Genomic DNA, 15,237 nt, shown 5'->3' on the forward strand with positions numbered 1-15,237 from the left:
TTCGATTACAATATGTGTCTTATTAAGAACATAGCTAACCATGCAAATCGTGCCCTTGGTGCCATTGTTACAAAGTGTAAAGCCATTGGTGGCCTACCTTTAAAAATGTTTCACTAAACGTTGATTCATTGGTGCTATCAATTATTATTTATGCTGCAGTAGTATGGGGGAACATAAATTATACTGGTATTAATGCTGTTTTTAACCGTGCCTACAGATTTGACCTTGGTGTAGGTAAATGCATGCCAAATGCTGCTATTCAGGGAGATATGGGCTGGAAACCTCTATGGCATCACCAGTGGCGCTGGATTTATTTTTTAAATGGCTGAGATTTTGTAGCACGTCAAATGAACGTCTATGTAAATGTGTGTTTTTTGGGTTTGTGATGTTGCATCTGCAAAGAAAAATGTTATATACAGCACCATGTCAATGCCTTTTTTAACTCCATCCATATGACTCAGCTCACTGATACAAACAGAGAGTAATCTAGAAAAGACCGTAATGCTTTTGAATCAGCACTTTTAGAGAGCAATGAACTAAAGTGGTACTAACTGATAAACAAACCTGAAAGTAACAAACTGCGTACCCACTGCCTTTTTAAAATGACCTTTTGGTACAGAACCCCCTGTACTGTTTTCAAGCAATATCTTTTGCAAAATGTAGATGTAAACACTCCCCTAGATAAACGTGTATGTTATTTTGGTAACGATGAAACATTGACACAATGAAACTGATGCTCATGCCTTGCTTTACTGTGGGTTATACAATTACATTTGGGATATTTTTTGTCACCTGTCCAGACAAAATGAAAATTAACGGTCTTCATGACAATAATAAATTCCGTGACATTATAATAGGTAAGAATAATGTTAATACTTGTGCCTAAGCCGCCCACCTTGTCCTCCAAAGGAGACGTAAATGTCCTTTCTTTTCTACTCTACTCTGTTTTGAGTTTATGCATACATGTACATATATATATTATGTCATGCATTATTGATGACGCTTGTACCATGTATGTCTTTGATTGGTTTTAGTGTCTCAAAACTCTATTTGAGTGCTCCACAATGTGTTATTTTTGAATATGTATTTTGTATTGTTGTATCATTGTGGAGTGACACGTAAATACTTTTTTTTCTAACTAGACTCACTGCTTCTCCCTCTTCTCCCAATGTAATGGCAGCATCATTGATATTCAATAAAGCCTGTCGTGCGCTAACAGCCATCACCAGAGGTTTGTGCATGTTCCGGTCTCTGGGAACGGACATGACTGCGAGGGGGGGAGTGTTGGAGGTTGAAAACAGGCCCAAATGGGTTCTGAGTACCAGGAAGAGTGCTACCCAGCAGTTCCACCCTGCAGGGTCCCTCAAAAACACTCTCCAAGGACAAAATAGTCAGCAGCAGCTTTGGTCATAAGCGCAAACCAATGTAGGGACACTAGTGTTGATATCGAGTGCGGCGGACACTAGTGTTGATATCGAGTGCGGCGGACACTAGTGTTGATATCGAGTGCGGCGGACACTAGTGTTGATATCGAGTGCGGCGGACACTACTGTTGATATCGAGTGCGGCGGACACTACTGTTGATATCGAGTGCGGCGGACACTACTCTTTATGTCGAATGCGGTGGACACTACTGTTTATGTCGAGTGCGGTGGATACTACTGTTTATAACGAGTGCGGTGGACACTACTGTTTATATCGAATGCGGTGGACACTACTGTTTATATCGAGTGCGGTGGACACTACTGTTTATATCGAGTGCGGTGGACACTACTGTTTATATCGAGTGCGGTGGACACTACTGTTTATATCGAGTGCGGTGGACACTACTGTTTATATCGAGTGCGGTGGATACTACTGTTTATATCGAGTGCGGTGGATACTACTGTTTATATCGAGTGCGGTGGATACTACTGTTTATATCGAGTGAGGTATAGAGATATACATTGGAATTATTGAGTGGAATACGTTTTTGGGGGCCTATGGTTGACTGTCCTTTATAGTTGATTTGTTTGCGTGTCTGTTTGTTTTACAGTTAGACATGTCTCCTGCTAAAGTGAACAGTGTTTGAACAGTGTTTCCCAGAGACATCTGTCAACTGATTAATTTAACCAATTTCACCAATCAACTGATCAATTTCACCAATTTGGTTTTATTTGAGAAAATAAGTGAAAAACAACTGTCATATTGTTCAGATTTAAGTGCCTGTTGCGACATCATTATAATTCCTCTGCATTGCGGTAGATATTAATGACCATGAGTCACTTGAACCCCCAATCAGAAGCCATGATATCATCTCCATTTCCCGTATCTTTAAACAGGCAGCACTTAACCTGGCCTCTCCTCTTACATCCATAGGAAAGAGGATCTCAGATACAGATTGTGCTATGTTGTATGTGCTGTTTCAATTCCCCTTTTATCCAATAAAGGACACTTTGTTACTACCATCGTCGGATGGCGAGCGGCTACTAAGGTACACCGCACAGTGCCTATCAGCAATTACATTATGAAAGGCATTCTACTTAATGATGTCCGCTGAAAGGGTAAATAAGTGACTCTGTGTTGGGAGAAAATCTAATCACGGACCAATCGTGTGCCCAGAGTGGGGGAAACATGGCCGCCTCACTGAAACCCATTTAATCAGCCGAATTAGGCCTGGCCACGCAGGAGTCAGTGGGAAGAGGAGAATCGATGAGAAGGCAGGATTCATACAGCTTTTGTTTCTGTGTGGTGGCAGGCTGGCTGGGTAGGTGATGGATAGGGGCAGGACTTCACACTCACAGCCTTCATTAAACAGACAAACTGGATACACTCTGGAGGTGCAGGGGGGAGTTCGAGGAAATGTGCTATACATGAGAAGTTCGGGGTATCAGTTTGCTGCGTATACTGAGCTCATCCTGACAGGTATATCGTCACTCACACCAAACTAACCATATAGAAAATTAGAGTAGCTCTGCTGAGAAATAAGAATTGGTCAGAGGGAACTCTACTTCTGTTAATTAAAAAAAGTTAAAACAGAAAATACAGAGCAATAAATGCAGGAAGGTAGCAGGTACAGTACACTGTTCAAATGATAGAAGACAGATGACATGAATTTGTAGGACAGGCAATGAGAGACAGAGAAATAGAGAAAGAAAGAAACAGAAAGAGGGAGGGTGCTATGTCCCAATAAAATGTGTGACAAAGAATCTCATACTGCCTTGACTAGACGAGTTATCATCTCCTGGGTCTACAAAGCAGACCCCCCCGACCCCCCCCCCCCCCCAAAAGAAAACTGGGGGGGGGGGGGGGGGGGGGGGGGTTTGGTAAAGTGTGATGACATGGTAGAAAAAAACTGAGTTGGGAAGAAGGTGCGAGGTCACCGTGACAGATTCAATCAAAATCTGTTCTACGAGGACAAACAATCAGCAGCGCTCACTCTGCCCTCCAACCAGCCCTCAGAGCAGGGGTGATGTCATTCAGCTACAGGGGGCATACTCACACTAACAGCGAGGGGGGAGGTGGGACTGGGCGTCCATCATCCATCCGGTGTAGTCTTTTACCCCCTAAGAGCAATGGGCCAGAAATACTTCCCGCTACAGCTCGGCGATACATCACAGAAATGGTGCGCTAATGTATCCCATGGAAACCACAGTGAATTGTCCTCATGACTGTACGCTAATTGGAATTATGAATAATAACATGTCATTTGTGAGGAGGTGAAGGACTTGAGCACGGCATGCAAACAGGAACGTGAAAAACATGCTTATTTACAAACGCGTATGTATGTAAAAAAAAATAAAAAAAAATCTTATGAAACATGTGAATATACACCAAGTATAAAGATAACAAGTGTAGCACACACCCACACATATCCTAGCTGTCCCTCTTCCTCTAGATGTTCGTGGAGAGAAAGTGACAGCACTACACAGACATCTGTCACATTTAGGGACTTCATATTCCTTGTGTTTAAGTGTTTAATTAGGAGGTTGTCCCTTTCAGATCTGATTAAGTTCTGTGAAGTGGACGGAAAAAGTATGCGTGAGTGAGAGAGACAGAGAGCCATCGCTTAGTGTGGAACGTGTGACAAGCCCTCGGTCATCGTCACCACTGAGACGGTCCATTAGAGTGAGACGCGGCTTTCAGTCATTCAAGCAGTGTGTTGGACAGCTCAGAGGGTCATCTGGGATGGTGGTTGTGCTGAAAATCAGACCAAGACCGGGGGAAGGAGGAGGACCATCCTTACACCCAGTCTCAATGCCACAGTGAATAACATCACGTCAGGTACAAGAGCACGAGACTACACTGACACTGTTAGCGAGGACTGAAATGGTCACAGTCAATCTAGGTCCTCCTATAGGAGAAGGGCGTCCGTGGGCTTGTTTACATGCAGATTACCATAACAATACATGTAGAAATCTGTGGAGGACGGAGAAGCAAAGATATTGCGAATGGCTTCTAGAGATATAGACATGTCTAAGACACACATTGTATATGGGGGAAGGTTTAAAGAGCCACTGAAAACACCGATTGGCACGTGTGTTTTTCTGTTGCTCATTGGAAAAGTGAGATTTCAGTCTTAGAGGTGTGTTTCCTGACCTATTTCACTTCCTCAAAATAACCAGAATGAATCTAACATAACTCAAGAAATCTGTACTGAATTTTGACGTCTTTGACAAGGATGTTTTAGATGCGCAATTTTACATCACTAAGGTGTTTGGTACAGTGTTTCTCAAGTTCAGAAATGCACAACGTGTTGTCTTATGTAAACAAAGTCGGAGCTGCTGGACAGGTCTGTTTCACTGTCTATGCTATTGGATTGAGAGCTATCAACGCAGCTGTTCACCCCATGTTAGTGGGCAAATGGACATCATCGGATCAAAATCCATCCTTCATTTACCCGTTGTGACGCACAGATATTCCAAACTCCGTTTCAGACGAGACTGACTTTATGACCAAAATTATCCTATTGACACTATCTAGTCAATTTTGGCACTAGAATAACTGTCTGAATCGAAGCCACGTAGGCTGTTTTCAAAGGGAATTGCAGTCGCTCTTTAAAATGTTTGTGTAAAATGCTGTTAGAAAACCAGGATCTAAGTTTCTTAGGTAGACCGCCTAACTAGGGCTGTTATGGTGACCATATTACCGCTACACCGGCAGTCCCAAGTCAAATTATATGTGACCGTTGAGTCACGGTAACTAGGCTTCTCCAAAACTGAGCTCTGATGCCGCTGATGGTGATTAGTAGGCCACTCAAGAACATTCAATATCGTCTTGGTAAGAAACTCCAGTGTATATTTGGCCTTGTGTTTTAGGTTATTGTCCTACTGAAAGGCAGACAGAACCAGGTTTTCCTCTAGGATTTTGGCTGTGCTTAGCTATATTCTGTTCATTTCTATCCTAAAAAACTACATATTCCTTGCCGACGAAAAGGATACCCATAACATGATGCAGCCACCACCATGCTTGAAAATATGAAGAGTGGTACTCTGTGACGTGTTGTGTTGGATTTGCCCCAAATATAACACTTTGTATTCAGGACAAAAAGTGAATTTCTTTCCCACATTGTTTGTAGTTTTACTTTACTGCTTTGTTGCAAACAGGATGCATGTTTTGGAACAACATTTTTTTCTGTACAGGCTTCCTCCTTTTCACTGATTTAGGTTAATATTGTGGAGTAACAACAATGTTGTTGATCCATCCTCAGTTTTCTCCTATCACAGCCATTTAAAGTCAGTTTTCTTACTCTCTGGCAACTGAGTTAGGAAGGATGCCTGTATCTCTGTAGTGACTGGGTGTATTAATACATCATCCAAAGCGTAATTAAAGGGATATTCAACATCTGTGGTTGAATCGTTGTGGTTGAATCTGTATTTGAAATGCACTGCTCGACTGAGGGACCTTACAGATAATAGTTTGTGTGGGGTACAGAGATGAGGTAGTCATTCAAAAACCATGTTAAACACAATTATTGCACACAGAGCGAGTCCATACAATTTATGTGACTTGTTAGGCCATTTTTACTCCTGAACTTATTTAGGCTTGTCATAACAAAGGTGTTGTATACTTATTGTCAAATGTTTTATTAATTTGTAAATATTTCAAAAAACATAATTCCAGTTTGACATTATGGGGTATTGTGTGTAGGCCAGTGACACAAAATCCCAACTTAATCAATTTTAAATTCAGGCTATAAGACCATTTTTGGGGGAAAAAGTCAAGGGTTGTGAATACTTTCTGAAGGCACTGTATGTAAAGACCTGATTGAATTGACAATAGTCTGATGGGTGAGAATATTATCAAGTGCTTGTCAAATTGTGAATGAGAGACTGATGAAGTGTGTGCCTCCTGCGCAAGAAACAGAGATGAGCACAGGCCTTTCATGCAACTTTTTTCTAATCATCAGTCGCATCATGTAGCATTAGAATGTATTAGAAATCATAACATATAGCCGAAGGTTTGTTATCATAAGTTAAATTGCATAAATAACTCTAAATTAAGCATTTAGGAGGACCTGTTCCAAATGATCACTTTTTGAACCACAACACAGAACACCCTCGGAAATCATTTGGAGAAAATATATTTTCTATTTCATTTTATATTCTTCTTAATATAAAATAAATGCCACACAAATTATAATCAAATCTTGTCTACTAAATTAACTACTTTATCACACAGCCATATGGCGTAGTCAGATTAGGGCTTAACATAATGATGACTCCAAATATACTCTGATTTCTTTCAGTTTTTCTGAAATAGACTAATTACGGATCTATTATGATGGTGTAGGCTATATTAAATGGATTTATTACACTAGAAAGTAGATGTTACAAAGATCAGCATCAGGAGCTTGTAGGCTACACGTGGAAGCCGGAGATGCTAAACGGGTTTCTGTTAATTAACAGTCAATTACCGTGAGAGCGGCAGTTATTTGCATGACAGTTACCGGCTGACAAAATGTAATGACTGCCACAGCCCTTCACCTCACAGACCAGATTTTGAAATTATAGACGATATTCAATCCCTTATTTTTGTCCAGGAAACAAATAGAAATTCAAAGGGGTTAATTCAATTCAGAGAGTGTGTTATTCTGTGTGTATCCGTGAATGAGAAAAAAAGATTGAGAGAACAAGTAAAAACCTTTCAGAATGGATGTGAAAGAGAGAGCGGAGGAGAGGACAGGGATGATGTATACTGATCATAGTCTTGGTGGTGATAGTAATCTCTCTCTTGTCAGCATCAGAAAGCCAAGGCCGCAGAGCAACACATCTCTGCCTCCATCTGACACCCTCTGAAGAGGACACAGCTAGCCTGACCACAGCTAGCCTGACCTGGCCTACACATCCCAGAATAAAACTTACAATATGACCGGTCTGAAAGAGTCTTTATATAACAATAGCTACAGAAACCTGGAAAAACTGCATCTCATTTTGGATTTAAAATCCAACGAGTTTCTTCTCAACGCACGAGTCACTCAATCAGCTGAAGGGACAGATGCTGATAGTGAGCCATTACTATATCTGAGAAAAATCGTATACACATTACATCCTAAACCAAACTTTAGAGCATGATTGAGACTGGCCATTAGGAATCCTCTGGGCAATTCCTCATCATTACCGTGTCTGTATCGGAAGCCACCGAGGTCAATAGAACGGCCGGGCCTGGTCTCGTGTTACTGACGACTGAGTTGCGGCTGAGACGGCTCTATATACCTCTGTAGGATAGGGCTCATCATGATAATTAACATCTCACGTTACCATCACATCTAAATAGCGCTCTGATAAAACAGCATTAATGGGAAATACATATGAGCCCCGATCGATGGACGGATGACCTAAACACAAGCCGCAGGACACTCTGCAATCAACTGCATTCATATTGGAATCCTACCAGAGCACCTTCAACTTGGCTGTATTTGATATTGGAATCCTACAGAGCACCTTCAACTTGCCTGTATTTGATATTGGAATCCTACCAGAGCACCTTCAACTTGCCTGTATTTGATATTGGAGGTTCTCCTCTAATAATGTTAATCTGTTTGATTGCTGCATCTAGCTGATGCCAGCTGATGCTATGCTGTGATGGTCATGGAATAACTGTAATTGGCCGAATAGCAAAACGGTTATGACGGTTGTTTCTTTTCATGACTGTATTCATCCATAACCGCCGGTTACGTGGTTGTATGGTAATTGTGCCAGTCCTTACCCAGAAAAGCAGTGTGAGCTTCGGAGTGTGCAACTGTCCCAGATGTGTAGCTCTCTACTCCTCTGAGATATTTTAATGCAACATATGTCTAGCATATCCTGTACCACCACCTTTCTTCTTTCTTTCTTTTTGCTCAGGACTATTAGAGTGGCTCTCAGTGTCAATTAACTAGGCACGCTGTTTGCAGTCAGTCCATTCAATCAGATTTCAGTCCGTTTAATCACAACATTGCGTGTGACAGTCATCTTAAAATATCACTGCCAAAGTCTACTTCAATTTTATGGTTCATAAGATTAAACCATGAATATTTTGTACGGCTGTCTTAGTTTTAAGGCAATCCTAAATAATTGATGGTGACACGGCAAAACTCACGGATCATTAAAGGTTATATTTTTGCCAAACACGTTTCATTATAATTTATGCTCAATGTCGTTCTATCAAGGTTTACGTCTTAAAAAGACACACACAGAGTTCTAGAGACATTTAACATATTTATATATTCTGTAGAGACAGATATTTTTTAAAACATTGTTTCTGAACATTCATATGAACCGATCAAATATATTGCAGGAAGTATAAAACCTTCCTGCAATATATATTTTTGGAGGGGGGAATTATTCACTGTGTACATACAGTGCATTCAGAAAGTATTCAGACCCCTTGACTTTTTCCACATTTTGTTATGTTACAGCCTTATTCTAAAATGGATATATTTTTTTCTTCATCAACCTACACACAATACCCCATAATGACAAAGCAAAAACTGTTTTTTAGAAGAAAAAAATAAATAATAAACTGAAATATCACATTTACATAAGTAGTCAGACCCTTTACTCAGTACTTTGTTGAAACACCTTTGGCAGCGATTACAGCCTCGAGACTTTTTGAATATGACGCTACAAGCTTACACATCTGTATTTGGGGAGTTTCTCCCACTCTTCTCTGCAGATCCTCTCAAGATCAGTCAGATTGGATGGGGAGCATCACTGCAGTTTCTCCAGTTTCTCTTAAGGTCGTTGTCTTGTTGGAAAGTGAACCTTCGCCTCAATCTGAGGTCCTAAGCGCTCTGGAGCAGATTTTCATCAAGGATCTCTGTACAGTGAATATTGTTTCTCATGGTCTAATGGTCCTTTATGTGCCTTTTGGCAAACTCCAAGTGAGTTGTCATGTTCCTTTTACTGAGGAGTGGCTTCCGTCTGGCCACTCTACAATAAAAGGCCTGATTGGTGGAGTGCAGCAGAGATGGTTCTCCTTCTGGAAAGTTCTCCCATCTCCACTAAGGAACTCTGGAGTTCTGTCAGAGTGACCATCGGGTTGTTCGTCACCTCCCCGACCAAGGCCCTTCTCCCCCGATTGCTCAGTTTGGCCGGGCGGCTGCTCTAGGAAGAGACTTGGTGGTTCCAAAATGTCTTCCATTTAAAAATGGAGGCCACAGTGGTCTTGGGGACCTTCAATGCTGCAGAAATGTTTTGGTACCCTTCCCCAGATCTGTGCCTCGACACAATCCTGTCTCGGAGCTCTATAGACAATTCCTTCAACCTCATGGCTTGGTTTTTGCTCTGACATACATTGTCAACTGTAGGACTTTATATAGACAGGTGTCTGCCTTTCCAAATCATGTCCAATCAATAGAATTTACCACAGGTGGACTCCAATCAAGTTGTAGAGGGTCAAGGGGTCTGAATACTTTCTGAATGCACTGTATGAGAAATACAATAGGCTTTCCAAAAGTACACAATGATCCATTTAATAGTGTTAATCAAATAATTCCTCTATACTGAGTCATTGTAATTGTATGCAGTTATTCAGTCGAGGAATAGGTGAACCTTCGTATTTGGTGCCTTGTTGCAAACAGGATGCATGTTTTGGAATATTTTATTCTGTACAGGCTTCCTTCTGTTCGCTCTGTCATTTAGGTTAGTATTATGGAGTAACTCAAATGTTGTTGATCCATCCTCAATTTTCTCCTATCACAGCCATTAAACTAACTGTTTTAAAGTCACCATTGGCCTCATAGTGAAATCCCTGAGCGGTTTCCTTCCTCTCCGGCAACTGAGTTAGGAAGGACACCTGTACATTTGTAGTGACTGTGTGTATTGACACATCATCCAAAGTGTAATTAATAACTTCACCATGCTCAAAGGGATATTCAATGTCTGTTTTTTTTACCCATCTATCAATCGGTGCCCTTCTTTGCAAGGCAATGGAAAACCTCCCTAGTCTTTGTGGTTGAATCTGTGTTTGAAATTCATTGCTTGACTGAGGGACATTACAGATAATTGTATGTGTGGGGTACAAAAATGAGGTAGTCATTCATAAATCATGTTAAAAGTCTATGCAAATGATGTGACTTGTTAAGCAACTTTTTACTCCTGCATTTATTTAGGCTTGCCATAACAAAGGGGTTGAATACTTATTGACTCAAGACATTGAAGCTTTTTATTTTTTTATTAATTTGTAAAAATGTCTAAAAACATAATTCCACTGTCATTATGGGGTATTGTGTGTAGGCCAGTGACACAAAATCGAGATTGTATAAATATTATATTCAGGCTGTAACAATAAAATGTGGAAAAAGTCAACAGGTGTGAATACTAAGGTCCTGTAATTGTCTTCCTAGAAAGTGGGACATTCGACCAAAATTCATTTTCTGCTCATGTAGAAAAACAACAATGAATAATACAAACTCATTATAATGGTAGTGTGTCCTCTGTGTTGCTGAACCACTGCTATAGGAAGAGGGGTAAATGAGGGTCCTGCTGTGTCTGCAATCAGCAAGGCCTTCAGTTTTTCACATTATTACAGTTCTATTCAATCGGATTAAGTACAATCACTTAATATATCGATGGAACCAAGAGACAGTCAATTGTGTTCATGGAGAAATTACATTCCAAATAATTCCCATTCAAGACATCCCCATTGGAAACAGTAACCCTCTGACAACCCATTCAAGTTGTTAAATGTGTTTTTTTTTCATACCTCATTTAATGTATCTCACTGGGTGGGGATGCAACGTAGTTGTGGTTTGTTAGATCACTACTGACAGAAACTTACCTGGATCTTGATAGGCCAGGAGAAGTTGCTGACATAGACATAGAAGGTGATGTTGGAGTTGACCCGGAAGTTGAACTTCTCACAGGAGAAGCTATCTCTGTGTTCCTGGATATTGGTCTTGGACACGATGGGCACCTCCTCGCCAGAGATGGTGCCAGCTGGGGGTGAGAGGTGGGTCATAGTGTAAGATGTCAAAGGAAGGATACTGAGAGGATAGTACAGTTGGCGATAGTCAAATCACACATATAGGTACAGAGGGGATAGGTACTGCTGTGACAGTTGTGCCAGTCGAACAAAAACTGAGTTTCATGATGACAGTCGAGAGAGAAGACAGATTAGCCAGGCTAGTGACGTTTGAGAAGACAGATTAGCCAGGCTAGTGACGTTTGAGAAGACAGATTAGCCAGGCTAGTGACGTTTGAGAATACAGATTAGCCAGGCTAGTGACGTTTGAGAAGACAGATTAGCCAGGCTAGTGACGTTTGAGAAGACAGATTAGCCAGGCTAGTGACGTTTGAGAAGACAGATTAGCCAGGCTAGTGACGTTTGAGAATACAGATTAGCCAGGCTAGTGACGTTTGAGAAAACAGATTAGCCAGCAAGTGTCAAAAAAAGTACAGAGAAAAGTAGCATTCACCAGTGGTGTAAAGTACTTAAGTAAAAATACTTTCAAGGCCTACTTACTTAAGTAATTTTTTGGTTGTGTCTGTACTTTACTACTTATATTTTTGCCAACTTTTACTTTACTACATTCCTAAAGAAAATAATGTACTTTTTACTCCATACATTTTGCCTGACACCCAAAAGTACTCGTTACATTTTGACAGGAAAATGGTCAAAATCACACACTTCTCAAGAGAACATCCCTGGTCATCCCTACTGCCTCTGATCTGGCGGACTCACAAAACACAAATGCTTTGTTTGTAAATTATGGGTGAGTGTTGGATTGTGTCCCTGGCTAACCGTCAATAAAAAAAATAAAAAAATTGTCCCGTCTGGTTTGCTTAATATACGGAATTTGAAATGGTTTATACTTTTACTTTTGATACTTTAGTACATTTTAGAAGTTCCATTTACTTTTGATACTTAAGTACATTTAAAACCAAATATTTTTAGACTTTTACTGAAGTAGTATTTTACTGGGTGACTTTCACTTTTACATGAGTCATTTTCTATTAAGTTATCTTTACTTTTAGTCAAGTATGACAATTGAGTACTTTATCCAACACTGTCATTCACAAATATAGTGAGTCTAGAGTGAGCCCAGTACAATGACAGTTTAAGAGCATACATTATACTGTAGATGCATGTACATTTTGTGGTAGAACCATGGCTGAGTGGTAACACTCTTCCCCTCAACACATGTAACTCCCCACCAAAGACGGGTACAATCCCTGAGTGGACCCTTCCAACTTTCCCCCATCTTCAACTATGTATCCCCTTGTCATTTTTGAGCTGTCCAAAAAAAAGCTTGAAAATATATAAAGGAGAGTGGAAATCTACTTTCTTAAAAAAAAAAGACATGCTTTTATATTTTAAGTGGTCCAAAATGAAGACGTTATCAAGAATACTGCATTAACAGGCCAGACATTGGGACAGCTTTAATAAAAGATGACCCCAACCAATTTATCAGTGACATAACACACTCACTGTAATTGCTCTGCACATATATTCAAGCCCTGAAGTTTCCTCTCAAATCAAGTAAAAAAACTAAAATCTAGGCCCGGTACAGTCTGGACAAAGTTTTATCTTAATTGAAATCACACAAAAACACAAAAAATACCAATGCCATAATTAAATACTACCTCCCCTACATTTGTCAAGAGGGGCATTCCCCTACAGACATTCTTATCTAATGAGGGACATGGACCAGAACAACAAAAGTACCAATCCCTCTGGAAAAGATGACAAACAGAGATATGAGTTTCTTTCCTATCCTAGGTGAACAATACAGTATAATGTCCTACATTGGATTCTGTAGTGCAGGGGATGTACGCTGTCTGACGCTGAGTGGGGGATATCTGCCGTAGACCGTAGTGAGTGTAGCAAAGGTGGACAATAGAATCAAATGAGAGGGCAAGCCCTCAACATGTTGTCAAATAAACAGTCACTATGGCACTTATTGAACCACTCTATGGCAAATGACGATCTAACAAGACAAGTTACCTGTTGAGCCAATAGACCAGGTGATGTTGAGGTTGAAGTTGTTGGACGCATTGATGGACATGTCCAGGTTCTTGTTGCTCTGTAAAATATCAACACAAAAGGAGGTCAAACACACATATTCCAAACCAACACTATGATGGTTTGGAATTACTTGGAATTATGCTAATGTGGGTTCTCTGTTTTACATCAAAATAGATGCATAAAATACATAACAGAAAGGCTACATGAGACCCGTCCCTCGGGCCCATGGTGTCTGAGACCTCTGGGTGGTGACTGGCTGACCTGTTCAGGAGTGGCCATGAAGTTGATGGCGGTGTAGTGGTGGTCATCCTCCTGGAGAAGGCTGAAGGTGAACTGGTAGTCAATCAGCAGGTTATCTGCAGGGACAGAGAGACAAACAGCAGATCAGGGACCGTCTTCTTAAAGTGCAGGGACACACAGTCTGAAGAACCCAGCCGGAAGAATTACCCAAGAAACAGACCACAAGTGCATGTGACTACCTTCATTTTCATATCAATAATGCAGTATTTCAATCAGCACAAACAAGAGTAGAGGAAGATCTATATGACATGGGTGTCCACTAATATACTGAACAAAAATATAAAACACAACATGCAACAATTTCAATGATTTTACTGAGTTTTAGTTCATGTAAGGCAGTTAATTGGAATAAATTTATTAGGCCCTAATCTATGGATTACACATGACTGTGCAGGGGCACAGCCATGGGTGGGCCTGGGAGGGCATAGGCCCACCCACTGGGGAGCCAGGCCGAGCCAATCAGAATACATTTTTCTCCAAAAAAGGGCTTTATTACAGACAGAAATACTCCTCAGTTTCATCAGCTGTCCGGGTGGCTGGTCAGACAATCCTGCAGGTGAAGAAGCCGGATGTGAAGGTCCTGGGCTGGCGTGGTTACACGTGGTCTGCGGTTGTGAGGCCGGTTGGACGTACTGCCAAATTCTCTAAAACGATGTTAGAGGCGGCTTATGGTAGAGAAATGAACATTAAATTCTCCGGGAACAGCTCTGGTGGACCTTCCTCCAGTCAGCATGCCAATTGCACACTTGCTCAAAACTTGAGACATCTGTGGCATTGTGATGCGTGACAAAACTGCACATTTTAGGGTGGCCTTTTATTGTCCCCAGTACAAGGTGCACCTGTGTAATGATCATGCTGTTTAATCAGCTTCTTGATATGCCACACCTCTCAGGTGGATGGACTATCTTGGCAAAGGATAAATGCTCACTAACAGGGATGTAAACAAATGTGTGCACAACATTTGAGAGAAATAACCTTTTTGTGCATATAGAACATTTTTGGGATATTTTATTCAGCTCATGAAACATGGGACCAACACTTTGGACCAACATTTTGCGTTTACATTTTTGTTCAGTATAGAAAATATTCACTGGGATTCAATGCCAGTTCTATTTTTATAAACGTTTGTCCTCTTCAATGACAGGGCCTCATAGTACGAGCCACAGTGGGGAGTAATGCGGGGATTTGGAACATTTAACATCTGTACCTCAGCAGGAATCTAGAAAGGTCACCTTGTCTGATTCCATTCAGAAGAAAGCCCTTGATTCGGAGGGTAGTGTCTAGGAGGAGCCATGTGAGAGACGGTCTCTGGTGGATTGTCAATATGCTCAGCAGGACGTTTCACTGTTAACCCTTCAGATCACTGTTATTAACTCTTTAGAGGATTTCAGGTTCAACCAGGGGGTGCACAACTGAACGCAGGTCCTCAAGGGGTTGCTGAGCCTGCAGGTTTCCTTCATGCCTTTTGATCAGACCTAGGAAGCCAGGTATGTGCACTCTATAGGCAGT

The 15,237-nt window shown here is 41.0% G+C and overlaps 1 protein-coding gene across 3 annotated transcripts in view; it reads right to left on the reverse strand.

Moving 5' to 3' along the window:
• Positions 1-15,237, reverse strand: part of LOC106577124 (attractin-like protein 1) — a 350,240-nt gene that overhangs the window by 159,041 nt on the left and 175,962 nt on the right. For all 3 annotated transcript variants that reach the window (XM_014154877.3, XM_014154875.3, XM_014154874.3), the window contains 3 exons: positions 13,690-13,784; positions 13,408-13,486; positions 11,242-11,399 (listed from right to left, as the gene is read on the reverse strand). In XM_014154877.3, the coding sequence (XP_014010352.1) occupies positions 11,242-11,399; positions 13,408-13,486; positions 13,690-13,784 (332 nt within the window). The remainder of the gene's footprint in view (positions 1-11,241; positions 11,400-13,407; positions 13,487-13,689; positions 13,785-15,237) is intronic.

Source organism: Salmo salar, chromosome 18 (genome assembly GCF_965601325.2).
Source record: "Salmo salar chromosome 18, fSalSal1, whole genome shotgun sequence".
NCBI lineage: Eukaryota > Metazoa > Chordata > Actinopteri > Salmoniformes > Salmonidae > Salmo > Salmo salar.